Source organism: Clarias gariepinus, chromosome 8 (genome assembly GCF_024256425.1).
Source record: "Clarias gariepinus isolate MV-2021 ecotype Netherlands chromosome 8, CGAR_prim_01v2, whole genome shotgun sequence".
Classification (NCBI taxonomy): Eukaryota; Metazoa; Chordata; class Actinopteri; order Siluriformes; family Clariidae; genus Clarias; species Clarias gariepinus.
This window is the reverse complement of record NC_071107.1, coordinates 9674185-9697420: the sequence shown is the minus strand read 5'-3', so window position 1 is coordinate 9697420 and position 23236 is coordinate 9674185. Positions and strand designations below refer to the sequence as shown.

Here is a 23236-nt window from a genome sequence, read left to right as displayed (position 1 = left end):
ATGGGTGGAACTGAACCTGATCTTTTATTTACTGTATACGGTGTTATAAACAAACACAGGAACAAATAAACATATGACTGATTTTACTGACAGTTCTTCCAACTTTGCATCTCAAAAAAGTACAATATTGTGAAAAGGTTTTCATAATTGAATTCCAAAACTTTTATGCAGATGCCAATTTTCTTTCCCAGCATGGCCCGCTCACAGTTCCAAAACTACCACTAACTGGTTCGCTGACCATTACAGTATATTACCGTGCTTGATTGACCAGCCAACTCGCCAGTTTGCTTTGATAGTAGCCTTCAGCTCATCTGTATTGTTGGTTCAAGTGTTTCTCCTCATCCTCTTAACATACCCTATGGAGTGTTTTATGGGGCATCTAGAGGATGATGTGAAACCCTGATCAGGTGTTGAGTGCATGAATGCACATACTGTTCAAAGGGTTAGACATTTCTATATTGAAAATTCTTTTTTTTTCTTTTTTTGATTGATCTTAGAAAATATTCTATTATTTTAAGATTCTTATTTTAAGAAGCCATGATTGTTGAATTAAAAACAAAAAAGGCTTAAATTATTCGATTTACATCTAATAAATCTTGAATATATGACAGTTTCACTGTTTTAGTTAAATTAAACCCTTTTCCACAATATTCTTATTTTTTGAGATGCATTAGTACACAAAGAAACATGCACAGGCAAGTGTGGTTACTCGTGCCTCTGCAAAGCTGTTGTTATTTGCTTTTGTTAATTTCCTGTTTTACTCAATGTTCAAGTGTACCACTTTGAATGCTGCATAGTACTGCATGAGTGGTATAATGCACTGGGCTGATTCATGAGAATCTTTATTAATAAATGTACACTACCGTTCAAAAGTTTTTGAATACTTGCAAATTTCTTTGTTTTTGTTTAGTAATTTATTTTCTACAATCTACAACAATAGTGCAAATTTTAAAACTATAAAATAACACATATGGAATTAGGTAATTACGTAACAACAACAAAAACAACAGTTAGTTGTTATTTTAAGACACAGAGGTCAGGCTTTCTGTAATAGTTCTTGCAAGAACAGTTGGGCAAGGGCATTTGCAAAATCCGTCACGCACCATAATGAAGCTCTCATGAAGGCCATCCCAGGAGGGCGAGACCAAAACCTACCTCTGCCACAGACGAGAAGTTCATTTAGAGTTATCAGTCTGAAAAATGACCAATTAACAGCACCTCAGATTAGAGGCGTTATGAAGTCTTTACAGAGCAGAAGTAGCAGAAACATCTCTATCAACTGTTCAAAGGAGATTAATGCATGTTTTGGACGCCTTCAGCATTCCTTTACAATGTAGAAAGAAAAAAAAATCAGGAACCATCATGGAGTTAAAAAGTGTTCTAAAACTTTTGAACGGTAGTGTAGGTTTAGTGGTGGGTAAAATAATATAATATTCTTTATATAAAATAATATTATAATATCACACATAAAAATAATTTGTATCCTTCAAAGTAGACTTTCATAAACTGAAAAGTGGGCCAATTTAGTCCCAAGATGTATTAAAATAGTGCATTTACAAGTACACAGTACTACAAGTTGTAGTATATTGCTATTAGTATACTTACTACATAAATTATACTTATATGCCTTGATTAGTGATTTCTCCTTTTTAATGTTTCAACAGTATCATATTTTGCTAAGTATCATTTCTCGGTAATTGTCTTCTCATTTTTCATGCACAATTAAAGCGCATTCAGAATACATGCACTTCTGTCCTCTCTCATGACACACATTATAAAACCACATTTGCCAAACATCCCAGATACCCTAGAAAAAATATATTATATTTCAAATTTGACAACATTCGCATCAAATATTGTGAAGTAGCATATGATCAGCATTTCAGGATGGAAACAAAAACAACACTTGTAAAATTAATAGAAAGACGTATGCACTCTTGCATTCCTTTTATAGCACAGAGACGTTTAAGGGGCACTCAGTATACACACTGAGCTGTCACACGAGTCACCTGAAGCTAACTATGGTAAACATCTAGCGAACAAACAAACTATCATAGTCCCTCTCTATAGTAGTCTTTAGTATTTCCATGAAAGTGTAAACCCTTCTCTAGTCTAGAAGACCTGAATACTAGTGGTAAGGGCAGAGCTTTCCATATTGGTAGATAAAATGAACTGCATTAAAAGGGAAGCAGATAAACCACTTCTTCACAGTTGAGTAAGTTTTTGTGTGGCCAGATAATATTGTCACACCAACATGCAACCCAGGATGCTTTATAGACCTCGGGAATCCATCTGCACATACAGTACAGTATATTATCGGGAAAACATACAGTATAAGGGTCTGTATAAAGGAAAATTGCTAGAAAAAGCGTGATACAGTATGACTCGGCTGACGCTTCTTTCATTTGCTGATCTACTGCATCACAGCTTGTGGTAAATCATATAAATAATAATGGTTTAGGGTTTAAAATGTGGAAGGATGTGTTAGTGGACCAGATGGAGTGAAAGTGTCTCTGAACATATTTGTGTTAATAAGGAAGTCAATTTGTGTATTTGTGAAGGTTAATATGTTAATGTGTAGCAGTAAGAAGGAAACGAAACCATATCTTACGGGCGGTGGATGAGGCTGAACTTGCTCAGATCGTTGTCGGAGAGATTCTGTGGGGGGAAAAGGACAAAAGATTTGTAGTAATCACATTACCCTGCATTTGACCTGCAAGGCTTTTTGTTTATTTTTACATATTTGCCCTGGGCTCAGTCATTTTGTTGCCAATTTATTGATTGAGTTAATAGTTGTCTTCTGCTCCGATTTCTGAAAATCTGAACATTTTACAACATGTGTTTACACTGAGGTCTAATAAAAGAAACAATTTCTGTGAGCTCAAACTAAAAAAATTGATAAAGATTGTGCTTCGCTGTTAGCTTCTAACACACTCTTTTATCATTTCCAGTGACATTTAATGTAACATTTATGTAAAATCCAGTAGCGACAACATACAGTACATAGGACTCAAAGGTCCAGACAAGTGTGATGGTGCATATGGTGGTATCATCTCGAAACTGAAGCCCTGAAAGTCGATACGGTGTGTGAGTTGGACAGAGAAACCAACAGGGCCATTCGTTTTAGGTCAAAATTAAGCATGAGCTAAATCAAACTGTCTCCACTATCAGCAAGCACTGGAATTACATTGTGAAACCATATATGATTATATAATAATATATGAAATCATTAAACTTAAGAAGTCAGCTCAGGTGGTCAGAATTAAATCATATTTAAGGTTAAACATTAGTTATAGATATAAAAATGTATTGTTTAAAGTGGATTGTTCACCTTTATTTTTTCTTGTTTTGTGATGAATGATATTGTACCTCGACATTAGCATTGTGTAAAAAGGCAGAGCAAAATGTTTTGTGTAATCTGTGTAAAAAAAAAAAAAAGGCATTGTTTTAGCAGCCTTATGTGATTTCATGCCATTTATTTCTGTTAAGGATGACCTTTAATGGGGTTCAGGTCCAAACAATTCATCTGTGAAAAGGATTCCTCATGCTCCCAGAATCACTCTTTCACAATTTTCACAAGATGATCACATTCAAATCGTCAGCTAATTTTATTTTATTGCCACATAACGTTGCTGAGTCTAGAACTCCCCAACTGAAGCAACCCCAGATCATAACACTCCCTCTAGAGGCCTGCACAGTTGGCAGGATGCATGATGGCTGCATGCTTCATGTGCTTTGCTCCTTACCCTGACACACCCATATCTCTGAAAAAGGGGCAACCTAGAGTCATCAGACCACATGACCTTTTTTCAATGCTCATAAATCCAATCTTTAACAAATTGATACCTTTTTTCTTGATTAGTCTCACTGGCCAGTGGTTTTTCTATGGCCAATCCCAATCCTGTGGGTTCTCATCTTATTGTATGTGTGTGGAAATGCTCTTACTTTCACTAATAAACATAGCTGTGATTTCTACTGTTGCATTTTTACAAAACAACTTCACCAACCATGATCATGGTCCTTCATGACATTTATTCCAAGAATTTAGAAGTTTAGCGCTCTCCTTCTGTGCTCTCCTATAATGTGTTGGACTGTTCTTAACTAAATACATCTTTTGTTGTTGTTTTATTTTGCTTGATGCAGGCCAATACTTTGACCTTTTGGAAACACACTAACATCTTTTCCATGACCAAGGGATACATCATTTACATAAGAAATAAGAAGCTACTCACTGCATCATTAAGGGTTAAAAGAATTGTTGTGAGCTACAATATATTAATCACTGCACTTAATACCCAAATAGGCATTTCCTTATTTAAAAATATATTTTTGCTGTGTATTTTCCATACCACTCAGGTGTATTGTTCACTATCATCACTAGATGGAGATATCGCCTAGTTTTAAGACTGATCCAGAAGATGTGGCTTCTTTACACTTGGCAAGGAGCAATGTTCTAGAGAAACTAACCGTTCATTTTATTTCCCCCTGGCTCCTCATGTAATCTCAGAATTGAGGAAAAAAATACGCAACCAGACCCCCAGTACGAGCTTTTATAAATTTTTAGAGGTAAGGTAAATGAGTGCATCTCTGAAGTGAAAAGCAGCCTTCTCCATCTTACTCATAGAGCTTCTCTCGTTTTAAGTACATTATTACTGACAGTGTCAAACCGGCACCTGGTGAGCTACAACCAAACTAAAAATGCATGACTATATTATTTAGTAGCTGCTTAGTATATTGATTTATAGTTGGAATTACATTGTATCGGTACAGTATCTAAGTCTCTAATGGAGTAATGGAGCCATAAGTGGCACATGCAGCATTATATTTCAGTGTGTTACACAAAATTACATCACGCTGTCCTTTGTTCCTGTAACTGATCTTAGAATATGATCTAAGTAACACATTGTCATGAGATTTATCAAGATCAAAGGAGACACATGCCCACACAAGCAGGCAGAAATATACTGTAGATAAAAAAGATCAAGCAGAAACATAAAAATATATATATGCCACAGGCTGAATAGAGATCGTGCCTTTTTTCTGGAATTAGTGTCCACTTTGTTGATTGTGTGAACAGTGACAGTAGTAGGGATTAGCCTTTTAGATAAGGACCCAAGTAATCAATGATTTAATCAGTTTAAAACTGCAGTGTGGAATGATTTTGTTAGTAATTAAAGTGGTGTTATTGATCCAGCAAGGAAAATTGTTAAAAAAAAAAAAAACTCACACACTTAAATGAATACAAGTCACAATTTAAAGACTTGGTTACCCCCGAGTGTCACAACAGAAAAATCATTCAAAAGTTTAAATCATAATACTGTAATAAGACTAGACAGGAGTCTCAGAGAGGATATTATTTCTGTTTGAGAGGAATGAAGCGAATCTCTCAATCATGGGCATTTGCGAGTTGACAATATGGAAATTAGTGCTTTCCTATGAATGTTTAGCTGTCTTGTGACACAGCATATACAGCAGTTTGATAATATTCACCTTATCATTTGGTAACCGTTGCATTATAGGAAAAACCTATCTAAGGATTGGCAGTTGACAAACTGAAATCAAAGCAAAGATCTAGACTCTATGTTGGGAGAATGCAATTCTACAGCATACTGTACAAAGACAACCTACACAATGAATGCCTTCCAATACATGTGGCAAAAGATTAGGGATGCCCCACATATGGGTATGATGATCAGGTGTCCACAAACTTTTGACCATGTGGTATGGTGGCTACACATGTTTAGGGATAGAGCTGGAGGCCAGGTGAGACTTTAAACGTTGTCTTATACTTTCTTAAACTGCACATCAGAAGAAGAAGAAAAAAACCCTCATTAATCATTAATTCGATTTATCAGGTATTACAGCTACTGTAGTAACTTGCACATAGTAGTGCAGGAGGGGGGTTTAGTGGTTAGCACTGTCTCTTGCACCTCCCAGGGTCCGGGTATGAGTCACGCCTCGGATCTCTGTGCATGAAGTTTTCAAGTTCTCTTTTTGCTTGATGAGTTTCCTCCTGGTACTCTGGATTCATCCTCCAGTCCAAAGACATGCTGATTAGGCTAATTGTTGTTCCCAAATTGCCCATAGTGAGTGAATGAGCATGTGAGTGTGTGTGTGTATGTGTGTGCCCTGCGATGGATTGGCACCCTGTCCAGTGTGTACCCCGCCTCATGCCCTACTGTAAGTACTCTGGGAAAGGCTCCAGGCCCCTTGCGACGCTCTACATAGGATAAAGCGGTATAGATGATGAGTGAGTTAGTCGGTGATAGTGCAGGATGCTGGGAATTACATACTGTCATTTTAAGCAAGCCATTTTTGCTACATTCATCATAACCATAGACAGTTTGCAGTAAATACATTTACAAGGGGCCTTCAAGTCAAACCGGGACTTGTGATGACTATTTCTCACAAATGAAGGAGTAAAAACTGATTGATGACTTACACATTATAAGAACTCAGCTGGGAGTTATGGCCAAATCCCTCTTACAATCCTGACCTTGCTCCAAGCCATTTCTACATGTTTGGGCTTTAAAGGAGTTTCTAGGAGACCAGTGTTTAAGACGTGAAGCAGGCAGTCGTGATCATGGCTCTGGTGAACTGAGAAAACTTTCTACCCTGATAGAATAGCAGGGGATTATATAATAAAAAAGTAAATGTGGCATCCATTCTCTCTGTGGCAGTTACTTACAGGGCCGGTTGCCAGCTCGAAGCCTGATTGTATCCAAGCATTTGTGGGTGAAGAACCTTGTTCAAGTGGTCAACAGTGGCAGCTTGGCGACACTGGGACTCGAACTGGGGACTACCTGATCAGCTGTCCATATCTTAACCTTGAACGGCCCTTCATACAGTATCATTTTCATACAGTATCATTTTCCTGAGTAACATCTTCTAGAACTTTGCACAATGTATCGCAAGGAACAGCACAGTCCATCTATCCATCCATCCATCCATGAACCTCTGTAGTACTCTGTACTGTAGTTGGTCGTTGTATTTATATTGTATGACCATTGTAGGAACTCCGGTCAACACACGCATTTGGGAACGCCAAATAGCCTAATGTTTTTGGACTGTGGGAAGAAACCGGAGAACCTGGAGGAAACCCACCAAGCACGGAAAAAAGATGCAAACTCCATACACAGACTCAATTCGGTATTCGAACGCAGGAGGACCTGGATGTGCAAGGTGACAGTGCTAACCACTCAGCTATCGCCGACTTACTGTACAGTATTTAGGTACTGTAAAAAAAAGGAACCATTTGTATTTTCTACATAATTTCATCAGTCTGTATTTGACACAAACAGGAAACCTTACAAAATAAGCATTATCTTCTCAATATCTTTTAGTGTACTGTCTAATGTTTAGCAAAGGGCTGCGGCAGTGTTACTAAAGAAAAACTGTACTATTTGCACTAACTTTACAATCCTTATAGGATTTGACAGAAACTGCCAAAAGGATCCACAGCTGAATAATTTTTGGAGTGTTTGTGATAACAAAGACTGGTGTAATGCTCCGATGAATTGTTTGCATTTGATCCCAAGCTTAGCCTTTTGACACAGAATAAAATATCAAATCTATTTCAGCTCAGTGCCTCCTCAGATACAGGAAGAGTGAATTATTTATGTAGACTTCTTGAAGAGCTGGAGTGAGACACAAGGCACCCCAGTGGCCTGGACAACCAGCTGCATATTAAAAAGCAAAGCTCCTTCATAAACAGGGCACTAGAACCTCATCCATGCTGTCAGCTCAAAGCACTCACAGGAACATTGTCAGAAACTTGCCTAAGATATCAGAGTGAAAGATGGACCATGAGATGATTTTGACCTTACACTCTTTTATAAAGAAACAAAGATATGCACAGTAGGAGAGGGGGAAAAAATGAGGCATCCAGTTGAGATCAATGGAAGTAACACCACAAATATTTCTCTTTTGTTGTTGTTTTTTCATTTCATGGTGGATCCTTTGTGCATTGCATGTGTGCTTCATGTCTTGCTTCACCTCAGCACCATATGTTTATCATGCCTGCATAGGCATAAGAGTAGTTTATGAAAGCTGTGAGAGTATCTCATGTTTCATTTAGCACTCATCAATGGCTCAGCTCCAAACGAGCTGCTCACTACGGATTCACGTTTCAGCTGTGCTCACCTAGTCCCAGGCAATGTTATTATAATCTACTGACTAATTTCCTCGGCACCCTAGAATAGGAGCAGATGGTTAAATGCATGAGCGGTGTTTGAATATGCAGAGTAATTCATTGCAAACCCTTGGTACCTACTGAGCAAGACAGCATGTACAGCATGGAGATTATTAACAGGAAGCTTTGCTTCTCTTGACTGATACATGCCTTTATTCCTTTAAAGTTCTGACTCTACACTGTACTTTTCTCAAATCATGGCTGTAACTTTAACTAATCAAAGAAATGCAACATGTGACTAAATACACAGACATACGATGATAAGAGGAAAAATAAATAAATAAAAAAATATTATATATATATATATATATATATATATATATATATACATACATATATTATATACTATATATATATATTTATATACACTGTATGTATATGTATATATATATAATTATAATATATATATATATATATATATATATATATATATATATATATATATATATATATATATCCGTACCAATTTACATCACACATGTACACACTAACTTAAAAAAAATATATATATATATTTATTTATTTTTGCAATGATGAAACCGAGGCCACAATAACTGAAAGAATGCAATGGAAACCACGGTGAATATTTCTGTGTTTTTTTCTGCAGCACATATTTTCTAGCAATATAAAAACTACATAAAAGCCAGAGGTAACTACATAAAAATGGTAAATACAACACAATATAATAAAACCTAACCTTTGTCAGAATGAAAATGAGAATTACAAAACCACTGCAAATAAATGGGTAGACCCCATAAATGCTTATTTTTACAGAAAGCCTTCCCACAGCATCAGAGAGCATTCGCCACGGCAAAGAGGAGAATACAACGGCAGCTATAATTTTTAATAATACAACAGTTAGTTCCGACCGAGCAATCGGATTGGACGAGGGACATTCCAATAAATAAATAATGAAAACAAACAGTAAAAGCTATGTGATGTTTAAATGTATGTATCATTCAGCATGTCTTTTAATAACAGTTAATTACACTAACTCTCAGTCTCCAGCATGGGTGAAAGTAGGTCTGTACGGTGCGCAGAACTGAGAAAAGAGCATTGTCCGACCACAAAACACATCTGGTAATGTTATGCCATCTTAAATAACAGTTCATCTAATTTATAACTGCTTCTGAATTGTCTCTGAACCGTATGCGTTGTTTTGTTTAATGCCTTAGCCGAGCTACAAAGCTTAACAAAAGTGGAATAAGTGGAACTATAAAGGAGTAACTTTACAGATTTACAAAACTGTCTACTGTACCACTCTATGGTTTATTCTCCTTATCCTTTGGCAACATGGTGTGTGTGTATGTGTGTGTGTGGTTCTGTCTGGCACATTGGGCAAATGGCAGTTGTGGCTCAATTGGTTAAGGCTGGGAGTTATTGGGCTATCGATCGGAAGGTTGGGGGTTTAAACCTCAGAACCACCATGCGCTCACTGTTGAGCCCCTAACCTTATCTGCTCCAGGGGTGCTGTATTCTGGCTTACCCTGTGCTCTGACCCCAGCTTCACAACTGGGATATACAAACAATTTTTTTACTCTACTGTAAGATACATGAGACAAATAATTGAATTTTAATATATACCTGTTTTTGTGTCAGTTACAGTGGGTACGGAAAGTATTTAGACCTACTTAAATTTTTCACTCTGTTATATTGCAGCCTTTTGCTAAATTATTTTCCTTATTAATGTACACACAGCACCCCATATTGACAGAAAAAGACAGAATTGTTGACATTTTTTTACAAAAAAATTTTGCTGTGACATTCATATATTTAACTTGCTGTCCATTTCTTCTGATCATCCTTGAGATGGTTCTACATCCTCATTTGAATCCAGCTGTGTTTGATTATACTGATTGGACAAGATTAGGAAAGCCACACACCTGTCTTTATAAGACCTTACAGCTCACAATGCATGTCAGATCAAATGAGAATCATGAGGTCAAAGGAACTGCCTGAAGAGCTCAGACACAGAATTGTGGCAAGGAACAGATTTGGCCAAGGTTACAAAAAAATTCTGCTGCACTTAAGGTTCCTAAGAGCTCAGTGGCCTCCATAATCCTTAAATAGAAGACGTTTGGGACGACCAGAACCCTTTATAGAGCTGGCCGTCCGGCCAAACTGAGCTATTGGGGTAGAAGGGCCATGGTGAGAGAGGTAGAGAAGAACCTAAAGATCACTGTGGCTGAGCTCCAGAGATGCAGTCAGGAGATGGGAGAAAGTTGTAGAAAGTCAACCATCACTGCAGCCCTCCACCAGTCGGGGCTTTATGGCAGAGTGGCCCGACAGAAGCCTCTCAGTGCCACCTGACACCTGAAAGCCCGTATGGAGAACTCCAAGATGATGAGAAATAAGATTCTCTGGTCTCATGAGACCAAGATCGAACTTTTTGGCCTTAATTTTATGTGTGGAGAAAACCAAGCACTGCTCATAAGCTCTCCAATACAGTCCCAACAGTGAAGCATGATGGTGGCAGCATCATGCTGTGCAGGTGTTTTTTCGGCTGCAGGGACAGGACGACTGGTTGCAATTGAGGAAAAGATGAATGCGGCCAAGTACAGGCATATCCTGGACGAAAACCTTCTCCAGAGTACTCAGGACCTCAGACTGGGCTGAAGGTTTACCTTTCAACAAGATAATGACCCTAAGCACACAGCTAAAATAACGAAGGCGTGGCTTCACAACTGTGACTGTTCTTAAATTGACCAGCCAGAGCCCTGACTTAAACCCAATCTCTGGAGAGACCTAAAATGGCTGTCCACCAACTTTTACCATCCAACCTGACAGAACTAGAAAGGATCTGCAAGAAGGAATGGCAGAGGATCCACAAATCCAGGTGTGAAAAACTTGTTGCATCTTTTCCAGAAAAACTCATGGCTGTAATACTGAGCAAAGGGTCTGAATACATAGGATCATGTGATATTTCTTTTTTTCTTTTTTAATAAATCGGCAAAAATGTTAACAATTTTGTATTTTTCTGTCAATTTGGGGTGCTGTGTGTACATTAATAAGGAACTTAAATGATTTTAGCAAATGGCTAAACTAATCGGGTTGCCAACTAGACATCCAATTGTATCTGAGCACTTGGGGATGAAAAGTCCGACAGGTGTAGCCAGGCAGTGTTGTGGCTTGAACCTGCTCCTAGTCAGCAGTTCTACTTCTTCCACCAAGGCACCCCAGCCTCTGGCTACAAATACCAGTAAGAACTGTCAGTTGCTAACTGTACACCATCCATAACCACTTGAAAAAAGTATGCTAAGTATATTAAATGCAAGCATGCCTAATTCTATGTGCTAAAGTAAAACAACTTCAAGTATACTTAGTACAAGGCTGTGTATGTACTAACGTACATACCTGACACAGTGATCAATAAAATGTAAGTATGTCTTATGTTATTATAAGTACTATAAGTACATTATGGCAATGTTAACTATAACAAATACACTAGTAATACACCATGAACACATTCTTACTGCAGCAGTAGCATGCTGTGATTTTTTTCTGGCCAATTCCAATAGTGCGCTTTATTATGAATACAAATATATTTGGTTATATCATGTTGTACACGCAATCTTCTATACTACTGTATTGCAACAAAAACAATATGTTGCCTGAACAAGGACAGGTATTATTATGGGAATATACTGTATTATATTAAAGCTGGTGAAAACTTTATGTTTTTATACCTAGTATTGAATTGAAATTTCTAAAGATTCTTGGTCACCATACACTGTGACATCCCATGTCTTACTTAAATCACCTATGTACAGGAAACACATTACCTCTGAAATGTACTTACAAATACAATATAATCACTAATGACAGAATCATGAAACTCATGTTGTAGTGCACAGGGATGGAGAGTTTTTGGGAGAGTTTTTGCCAGCGCTCCAGTAGGGACAGCTCGGGGCTTTTTAACTTTACACAATAATTTTAGCATATTTTCGGACTTTAAGATTATTTATGAAGAAGCACAAACTCATAACAAGTTCCACAAACAGCCTAAAAACTTTTAAACCCACCTTTACATTTAAAATTAAAAATGTAAAATTCCTATTGTGTTTTCAGCTGGCGACTACTTTTGAAATTTTGATGAAAACTGTCACATGCCGTACCAGACTCTGACGCACTTTCTGATGAAACCTTGACTTGAGATTACCCAGGTTTGGAATCAAATATGGGAATGGGCCAGTAACTTTCTTTCTTATTTTTTAGGTTTGAGCTTGCAAGTCCGTTTGGCTATAGGGTGTGAGATACAGTACCATCCAAATATCCCGGTCAAGACAAATGTTTTTATATAGCTCACTACTGACTAACCTAAATTAGAGATCCTAAATGCTAAAAAAAAAAAAAAAAAAATCCCCCACATTACGAGAATATCAACATTTACATAAATCTAACGGTCTAGAGACATACCTCAATAATTTACCCATTTGGAACAGACGTTTTAAATATAAGAGCTTTGTAGACATTAAGTGAGTCCACCAAAAGATGCAAACTATTGTTTATATTTTACTAATGTAGTATTGTGGGGTAGTGAGGGGATCTAGGCGTTGATGAGAAGCTTTAATCTAAGAAAAGTTTAAGAAAGAATCTGGTGTTGTGTCTTGATTGTTTACTTTGCCTCATAGAGCTGCTGGAAATCCTCTAAACAAGCTTGTCAGTGGTATCAGGGTTGTTGGCTTGTGCATCATAGATCTTTATATTGATGGAAACAAACAAGCAGGTTGGCAGTGTCAGTTTTCTCCAACATATTCAAGACAATGAATCAGGCAGTGTTTTTTTTTTTTGTTATTTATAGCATATATCTTATAGAAAACAGAACACTGGTTTTGACCAGATGATGGCACTCCTTGGGGCCAGCTAGACATTCTGTATGCCAACAATACAATTGCTTTTTTGGCAGTTTTATAATGTATCCCTGCTGTCAACTAAGTGGATAATGAACGAATATCCTAGTTCCTAAGAAAACAAAGTCATAGTTCAGACATTAGAGGTATCCACCTGGATAAGAAACAGAACTTGATGATTTATGATGCCATAGTAGAAGCACACACACACACACACACACACACACACACACAAAAACAATTAAGTACAGTAACAAAGTAGTTGTACTTTGTTACTTCATACTTCTGCTTAGGGCAGTATAGCGCAGACAAATCAACCAGCATGTTTCAGGGAGCTGGGAGTCAACCAGGAACCCTGATATGCATTTATAACCCTTGTTCAGGATCAAACCAGACACCATGGTATTGTAAGGCAGAAACACTTAAATCTGCAGCATGCTCATTAAAAAAACAAAAACAAAACATATTTCATTTGTTAAAATCACCACCATCATTAAACCTGATTAAACGCTATCTTAAGGTAACAATTCATTCCATGGTAAGAATAATGTAGCTGGCCGAAACTTGTCATTTACTGTATCTAATAGTTCCTAGTTTAACTTTTTGAATGCATATTGCTGCAGTTTGAGCTGAAAACAGTATCTGAGCATTTTGCCTGAATCATACTTAGTAGTCCTTGTTAAGTAAAGCCACGTGACCGGATGCTTGGTTACATTATCATAAAAAAAAACTAAGTTGCACATTTCCTTTTAAAGGAAGTACCCTGGTTCTGTAATTTTATCACTGTAATCCTGCCATGAGTTGGCAACTTGGTCATGTTAGAAAATTGTAAATAACAATTGTATATAACAATTGTATATACAGATGGTAGTGTTCCCCCCTGGAAACAGCCCTGTGATGTTATACTGTACAATTTACTCAACAAATTCTATACTGTTTCAGAGATAATTCTCACAAATAGCGTAAAACCTACTTTATATTATGGCATGATTCATGTATTGATCTGAAAGAACTCGGAGAATGGTTTAGGTTTTTTGAGAAAATTAAATGGGCAAGAATAGAACATTAAATTCCAAAAAAACTAGAACTAAAACTAGAACTAAAACCAAAACTTTCGGGCAGTTTTTCCTTGCCACTGTTGCCCTCGGCTTACTCATCAGGTGCAATCTGATCATTTTGTTTCATTCACATTCTTCACATTTTATACACATTTCTATAATTTTCTTTAGATTCTTTAAAGCTGCATTGTTAAAAGAGCTATACAATTAAAATGGAATAGAAAGCGGATTGAAATAGAACTATTCGATTGTAATCATATATTTAAATTGTGAATCTATTTTTACCATTTAAGTGAAAATAGATTACAAAAACAAATCAAATGCACAATATTACAATAAATAACATACAATAAATCAATACATTATTCTCCCTTTAGCTTAGTTGAAATTATACTGTATATAGCTATATTTATACTGTCAATTTTTATTGCAATTTTAAGTGAAAATAATATTAGTAATTATTACTTGTCACTAGAAATGACTTATGCCACATACCAGGAACCACCGTCCATCGATCTTCATTCTCTGGACGGTAACAGCACAGTCACGCATCTTGTTCTATGGGTAACATGCAAAATATGATATTTTTAAACATTGTAGGGCGAACCGCCGCATTATGTTGAGTTTGCGCATACATTTCTGTAAGACTTTGAGTAAGAATTTCTAGCAGTGTCTTTTATATTTTCGTTTTCATTACACATTTGCTTGATAAAGCTAATTAAAAATAATGAGCTAAACAGCGTATACTGACAAGGGCTAAACTGCCATGTGCTACTCCCATGTGCTAACAGGTAATCATTATCTTCACTTCTGTAATTCTTGTGAAGCTAATGCTACACAATAACAGTAGAAATGTGTTACTGCTGTACAAAAAAACTTTTCCACCCACTTACCTGAGACAAGAAGCTGGCTACCTGTGCTGAGCTCCACTCCTCAAACTGTTCCTTGGTTGGTAGATTCATTTCAGTCTCAACTAATCCACAGCAAAACGAGAGCTATCAGACAGCAGCTTGTCTTGGTGGTCTGATGTGTTTATGGTAACTACAGGACACTGCAAGCGGACTTCACATAATGTGGGAAGTGTGGGAACTTCCTCTTATCACTGTGACGTCCTGTCTGTCAGTCTCTTTGGCTAACTCTCTTACGTGAAACACCTCTTAAATTGCACACTTAATATTCTGCTAAAGTGTCACAAACCAGGTCCTAAATTACCCTCTTTGGCTTTGCTGGCGTCAATAAAGTCCTCTAAATATAACCATGAGCGTTTAAGGAGTGAAGTAGAAGAAGGTCACCCTATTTAAAGTGTTGCTTGAACACCATTAGATTAGGGAAGTGAAAAAAAGCTGCACAGTGGTGAATATTTCACTTTCAAAAGATTCATTTCACATCGCACTGCAAAACAAAGGTTAGAATATAGGTACAGTGGCGCAAGACCTACAGGGCTAAAATAAACCTTGTCTGACTTCTATGTAGATCTAGATGTCTTCTGTCACTTCAGACCACATTTGAAGTGAGTTGCTTAATTTGGTTGCTGGTTTTGTTAAGTTCTTGACTTCACTGACAAATGGAATGAATGGAAACAGAATTCATCAAGTTTAACAGAGCTGGTCTTCGAATCGAGATGGCTTTTTTGAAAACTTGGTGTATTTATGCAATTTAAAAAATATGTAATGCAAAAATATAAACGAAACATTGATAAACACAATATATTGTAATAGGCTAATCTCTAAAATGTTAAAGAATAATTTTAGAATACATTCAAGGCATTGTCACGGTTTACCTGTTTGAGATATCAGTAATCTCTCCACAACTTTGCATTCTTGAGACATGTCTTGAGATCACATAGGCCCAGTTTGGTGGTAATCATACTGTATAAATCCCCTAGGAGGAGTTTATCAAATTCCATTAGGTGCATTTTGCAAATGACCCAAAATAACTGACTTCATGTTGAGTGATGTCCATGAAATACATATGACATGCAAAGCGAAAGATGTTCAGCTCAATGAGATCTAAATGTGTATGTGGTTTTGCATGTATACGTGCGAGTGTGTGAGCTATGGGTCAAAATCTATGGTAAAAACAGCAGGCAGACTTCATGCCTTTTTGAGCATGTGAAATCCCCCAAATGCCCCAAATGCTAGAAAAAGAATTCTTAGAAAAACAAGACGACCCATCACGCACAATGACAACAACAACAACAATAATCATAATAATCATAATCCTTAGAAAATAAGAGGGCCTTTTACACACTATGACCTCATAGTGCTTGGGCCCTACTGTAACTAATGTCATTAGCTGGCTTTTACAATACAAACTAGTTATATACAAAATACAAAATCTAGCTAATATTTATAGCAATATAGTATCAGATAATTCTTTTTTTCAATTTTATGAGTTCTTGAATGCTTTAATATTTACTTTTTTGGTACCAAAGAACTGCAACAGAAAAGAAACCATTAACCTGATAACCTGAAGGTCATGGTCAGGTCTCGCAATCTTTAATTGCATTTTTAACTGCAGTTGGCTTTTCACCGGTTTAACTATTTTAACTATCATATTGTCCTTTGTCGACATCATTACAATACTGACTGCCTTTATTACAAAATTGTTTAACACGTTTTCCGTCCTATCACTTTGCCTACATTTTGTTGGGAGACACTGCATGTGTGTAGCTGTACAAACAGCAAATTGCAGATAAAAGAAGTTTATAAAAAAAAAACATATATATCAAGGCCTCATTTAACCATCTGTTGTTGTTATTGCATCTGTTACAGTTTAGATTTGTTTGAAATCCGGTGTTTAATGAAATGCGTGGTGCTGTCAGATGCACTATAAGGTAACCCGCTTCTTGAAAGTAGAGAAATTTCGTTTGAAATGCAGCAAGTAAAAGTCTTGAGTAAAAAAAGTACTTGAATACTTGAATATTTAACTTTTGTACTTCCTACCTTTAACATTTATGCTTCCTACTTCTGTTCATAATGAATAGGCTAAAGAATTGCATTTCAGTCCTGACATATTAAATTGCCTTTCACTGACATATTAACTTGGTTTTTTATTTGTTCTGGTTGTGAGGAGGGGTTCATGCTGGGTTATGTGTTCATGTGATAGAGAATTCTTTCTTCTCTGCTGCAGGTGTACAGGGCCAGGCCATTTATCAGCCAGATTGGGTTTAATTTTGGATCAAAGCCAAACCAGTGCACACATGAGGGGTTGGAAAGAAGTAGGCAAACATTTGAACAAAGCAACATTGTGGCAGTAGTTAACATATCAGCACCAAGTTACAGCACAACACATAGGTGGTTGTTGCCACTCTGACTCCTCTCGGGTAAAGTGAATAAATGTATGAAGGACAGAATGAATGATTTCACAAAACAAACAACTGCACCTTGGCTAATAATATACAGTTGTAATTGATAAAATCGGGGCAGTATGTATGGGTGATTAGTGGTTAAGACTGTTAATTCGCATCTTCAGAGTTAGGGGTTCGGATCTAATCTCTGGTCTGTATGTGTGGAGTTTGCATGACTTATCTGTGCTTGGTAGGTTTCCTCCTGGAACTCTGGGTTTCCTCCTTAACTCTAAGTTTGCTTGGTGTATAATTGGGAGTGTGACTGTGTATGCTTGTGCCTTGTGATGGGTTGGCACCTTGTCTAGGTTGTGCCCTGGGATAGTCTTCGAGCTCCCACAATCCTATGCAGCATAAGTGGTATGGAAAATGGATGGATATCAGAGTCATTTCATGTCCTTTGATGATAAGTCTATTTATTTAACTTTTTTTTTTTTTCTTAATGTTTTACCTATTAAGAGGAAGCATGGTATGAAATCACACAACCATTATGTGCATCCTGTGCTTTATTGAGCTTGAAAACTGTCATCAATTTGTCAAATTGACAATTGTTTGCCATGGCACATTACTGCAAATGGGGAATTCTTGGTTGCAAAATGAATACTACAGCAACCATCAGAGTTACCAACAACAATTTATTTCTTTCAAAAGTAAAAAAAAAATACAAAAAAGTTATTAAAACCTATTTAAAATAATTTAAAACTATGTTAGGTAATATGTTTAGATATTATGCTACTGCAAACTGTTCATGAAAACGAGAAGTGGTCAGCCAGGAAAGTCCTACCACTGATATCATGGGTCAAAATAAGGAAATTAAAATGTTAACTGTTACCCAACGGTTACACAACATAATCTGTCAATGAAAAAAAATATTAATGTTAAAATTTTGGATATGTTTCAGATATGTTGCACTGAAGGAACTTGAACAACTATTTGTTCTACTGAGAAGTAACATTTTATACTTTTTCACCTATAGGCCTATAAAATGTACTCTAGACCGATACAAACACCCTTAATAGAAATTCAGATACTACATATGATTAGGAATTATGCATTCCAGGAGAGTGGGGTATGGCACATTTTGATTTATTTTTTATCCTGTAGTTCAACATGATAAGTAGAATTACAGTACGTGTGATTGAGCGGAAAAATGATCAAACTGTGCCAGACTTTAAATCTTCAAGAGCGAAGTTTTGGAACACTCACTTAAAAGAATGAGATCAATATTTTGCTTGGAATACACTGTAAATGTATAGTTATTACGTTTCAAAAGACAAACCGCATTGTTTGTGGTTGTATGGAAAGCAGTAGTAAAAAAAAAAAAAGCCTAGTTCATGTCTGAGAAGCAATAAAAGGAAGAGAAAGGAGAAGAAGGAAGATGTGCCAGTTTAAGAAAAGATATTCAAACACACAACACACAGAGCATAAATGTGAAGAAATATAATGCAGATGTAGAGTGCAAAAAAAAAAGCCCAAGCTGACCATACCCACATATGCTGCTTTGTGGTTATTGAGTTGCTAATCAAGGGCTCCATCTTCACTGATGTGCTCATTTGCCGACTCAAGCAGATGTACGACGAGCAGGAACAGCATGGGCTGCCGGGCTGCATATGGGTGGCGTGCAGGGGAAGCTTCTGGATAACACTGGACATCTGTGAGGGTCCATAATGGTAATGTGTTATCCTAAACCCTCCGGAGAATTAGAGAAAGAAAAGACTAACACTACAACCTCAGATAGTCTTGCAGTTTTTATAAACACATTGCTATATTGTTCACTGTCCAGATTTACTATGGCATTGTCTGTGCAGTTTATAATTCTTCAATAAACACACACGCAAATATAGTGTAAAACCTGACATTTTTATCTTAAACTTACCTAATCAATGAATTGTTCTTTGTTCATTGTTCTTTGTGTTTGCAAGTGCCTTTGCATAAAAAGTCCAGACCTTAAGCTAATTGAGAATCTGTGACAATCTTACAGTTCACCGATTTTGCCCCCCCCCAAAATAGGCAAAAATATTAGGATCCAGATGTGCACGGCTAATATCCCAGACAAATCCCAGAAGTGGTTCAGCTGAAATTGCTGTCAAAGGTGATTCTACTAAGTATTGTCCTAGGGCATTAGGACTTGTGCAACCAGCACATGTTTAATATTCTGTTCAATTAACCTTTGTCTTTGAAAACAAAAATAGTTTTCACATTCAAATTAGTTTTCATATTCAAAATGTTGACATATTGTGTCAATCAAATGACACTATGTACAGCAACTGCATTTTCATTCATTCGCTCATCCATCTTCAGTTATGACTTTATCCAGGTCTAAGCTGTAAAGACAACCTTTTCAACAATTCCTTAACTGAGATATGTATATACAGTCTCACTGAAGGGACTGAAGGGAGTGCTGTATGTTTTTGTCTATATTTCTGATATTAACGTCACTGGTGCCCTTGGAAAGGTTCTTTCATTTACATGATAATTGTGCCTATATAATAATAATAATAATAATTTCAATGTAGTTTACGTCTTTTTTATTTCTTCTCGTCACCATCTTCTGGCCTTTGTTCAACTCAATTATTAAGCCCTGGTGCTTGGGTTTTATTATGGATAGGAAATCAAAAACACCTGTTACTCATCTCTGTGCCAAGTCACAAACACACACTCCACAACTCTAACTGCCAGCTTTCACTTTCTTAAAAAAAAAAAAAAAAGAAACTGATACCATCACCATTGCCAAAGAAGAACCTTCTCTGGCTGTGCCATTCGACAAAATCTAGCAACACTGCTGTCACATTTCTGTATGACTGACTAATTATATTTAAAGTGGGAAGAATGTTTCAGACAACGCTCTCCACGTTTTTGAAGAAACGTCGTCAGCAACCTGAATTGACCTGTGCTCATCCTCAAAAGGAAATGAAGTTCACAGAGGTGACGGTGTACCTGGTGGAGAGAAGAATGGGAAAAAGTAGAAGAAACTTTCTGACAAGTTTGGCCAGGTCAAAGGGCTTTTGTGTGGACAACACCTTAAGGTATGTCAGTTGCCAAACACTTGTATTTAGCAAAACTGAAGCAGTTTGTGGATGACCAAGTCAGTAAAGGCCTTGTCATGGTTTTAGCCACAGGATTTAAGAAATGTTAATTGGTTACATATTTGGATGTCAAAATTGATTGTCTTTCCAAGGCACGCTTTTCTGAGAATAACTTTTACAGAAGGTTATACAAGCTGTCAATCTGATTTGCGTCAATTTATATGCAAATCATTATGATAATATGAAAGTATCTTGCTTGATTTCTAAGAACACCAAAATGATGACAGGATAATGACAGAGAAGATGAAACTCTACTATCGGGTCCTGTCAGACGGGAACTGCTCCAATCAAGCTGTTCCTGCTTCAGAAAATGACACTTGTGAACTCTGTAAAGCTGAACCTTGTCACATTGATTGTAACAGGGAACAATGTCTGCACTGCTGTTTGCGCATTAAACAGACCGTAAAAAAAAAAAAAACTTAAAAAAAAAAACAGAACTTTACCCATCAAGGTCATAAAATGTCATAAAATATGTGCATGGCATCGGGTTCCTTGTCATGTCAGAGCTCTTTGTATGTGTTTCTGCATGTCTTTGGTTAGTACTGGGAATGGATAACAGCAGTTTGTGTGCCTGGGTAAAGCTGATACTTGCCTACTGCTGCCAGTTGGAGATCTGTGCCAGGCTTGTGCAGCTGGCTGTGGGTGCCAGTGGGTGTTGTTTTGAGCAGGCTGGCATAACCGCAGCCGATGGCTGGCTGTGGTGTACTGTGCCACACACAGCTGAGGGGTGGCACCATTCCCAGAAATGCAGCTTGAACTCCTGCATCATACTGTTCCTCAGCCCCCAATAAGCCATTGTCTGAAAGCTAACAGCAGGAAACAGACTGAAAGAGATGCAAACGGACTTTTTACAAGGCGGTGACAGGTATGCATTAGTGGTGAATTTAATAATAATAATAATAATAATAATAATAATAATAACTGGCCCGTTTTAAGTCCCACTGATGGTAAAAAAAAAAAAAAAAACTAAATTTGCAAGTGCCACCCATGTACATAGTTTGCTATAGATAAACAAAAGGAATGGTGCACGAAGGGTGCATAGTTTTACCTTGGAACATGCAATGCATTAAATTTGGTTCAACAGACATGAGGATGTGGTCACTAGCCTGTGGTCTTCTAAAAACACTTTTTAAGAAGCATGTAAAAAAACTGACAGGTTGAGGCCTGGCTCAAGCATTTCTCTGTCCTATCCTGTAAATTCCTAATAGTACTTAGGTTAGTAATTACTTTTTAATATAGGTGTAAACAATGTGTGTATTAAATTCCCACTATGCACCCCATTCTATACTATCATTTGAATTGATCTTACGGAGATAAAAAAAAATAACAGTTTGAATGCAAACTGAGATACACAATATTGGCCAAAGTATTCACTCACCTGCTTTCACATGCATATGGACTTGAGTAACATCCATTTCCTAATCCATAAAGATAAATATGATGTTGGCCCATCCTTTGCAGCTATAATACTGTAGCTTAAACTTTTCTGGGAAGGCTTTCCAAAAGGTTTAGGAGTGTGTTTATGGGGATGTTTGACCATTCTTCCAGAAGGTCAGACACTGATGTTGGACGAGAAGGCCTGGCTCTGCTATAATTCATATCAAAGGTGTTAAAGGTCCAAAGTTAGGACTCTGTCAAGCCAGTCAAGTTCTTTCACATGAAACAGACTTTCCACAAGGTTTAGGAATGTGTTTATGGGAATTTTTGACGACTTGCTCATGCATGTCTTTTTGGACCTTGCTTTGTGCACTGGTGAGCAGTCATGTTGGAACTGGTGTGGGGTTGTTTTTCAGAAGTTAGGCTCAGACCCTTAGGTTGGTGTGGAAGAACTTACAGTAACTGGCCTGCACAGAGTCCTGACCTCAAGCTGATAGAACACTATTGGGATGAATTTGAGCAAGACTGCAAGCCAGGCCTTCTCAAACTTACAAATGTGCTTCTGGAAGAATGCTTAAAAATTCCTATAGACACACTTCTAAACCTTGTGGAAAGCCTTTCCAGAAGACTTCAAGCTGCTATAGCTGCAAAAGGCCAACATTATATTAAACCCTATGGATTAATAATTGAATGTTACTCAAGTCCATACGCATTCTGAAGTATAAACTGTTAGAAAGTATTTTTTTTACATTGTTTTATTTTTTACATTTTGGTTATATCTGGCATAATTTTGGCTGACTTTGCAAAACACTAACTCCACCTGCCACAGTTTATTATTATTTGTCGCCATGCAAATGTAGAATTTTGGTTTCAATATTATGACAGGTTTTGCCTTAAGACATGGCAACAACTTGGACCAAATAAAACAGTGTCGAATTATGTTGAGCTTAAAAAAATTATATATATTTTTTGAAGATCTTATGAAACATAGAAAAATTCAAAAACTTGTACGGTATATAAAACCTGCACTATTTCAGTTTCACTTTGGTTTTTGATGACAGCAGTACAGATGACACGTCTGTACCATATAAGTACAGTTTGTACTGTATATATTATAGTACAGGTCAGTATTGTCAAGATCTGGCATCAACCAACTGCATATACTGGGTGTCTGTGGTCCCATGAGGTTATAATAGAGTTCTGAAATCCTGATTGAAGAATGGGGGATAGCAGGCATAACCAAGCATACCGAACCTAACAGCTTCCCGCATACAGCATGTGTATCTCATGTCTCTTGTACAAAATATTATGCGTCTCCAGAGTGTTGT

The 23236-nt window shown here is 37.0% G+C and overlaps 2 protein-coding genes across 4 annotated transcripts in view; one reads left to right on the top strand and one right to left on the bottom strand.

The window, feature by feature from the left end:
* The window catches only part of blnk (B cell linker), a 49112-nt gene extending 33838 nt beyond the window's left edge, over window positions 1–15274 (bottom strand). Inside the window, exons 1-3 of one of the 3 annotated variants that reach the window (XM_053502070.1) lie at window positions 14993–15274; window positions 14595–14657; window positions 2612–2658 (exon numbers count right to left, since the gene is read on the bottom strand). In XM_053502070.1, the coding sequence (XP_053358045.1) occupies window positions 2612–2658; window positions 14595–14657; window positions 14993–15061 (179 nt within the window). In that variant the 5' untranslated portion in view covers window positions 15062–15274. The remainder of the gene's footprint in view (window positions 1–2611; window positions 2659–14594; window positions 14658–14992) is intronic. The other 2 variants (XM_053502068.1, XM_053502069.1) reach the window with 2 other exon arrangements.
* A 4959-nt stretch (window positions 15275–20233) lies between these two features.
* dntt (deoxynucleotidyltransferase, terminal) overlaps window positions 20234–23236 on the top strand; it is a 143182-nt gene continuing 140179 nt past the window's right edge. Inside the window, exon 1 of the mRNA XM_053502878.1 lies at window positions 20234–20471. Within this exon, the coding sequence (XP_053358853.1) occupies window positions 20275–20471 (197 nt within the window). The 5' untranslated portion in view covers window positions 20234–20274. The remainder of the gene's footprint in view (window positions 20472–23236) is intronic.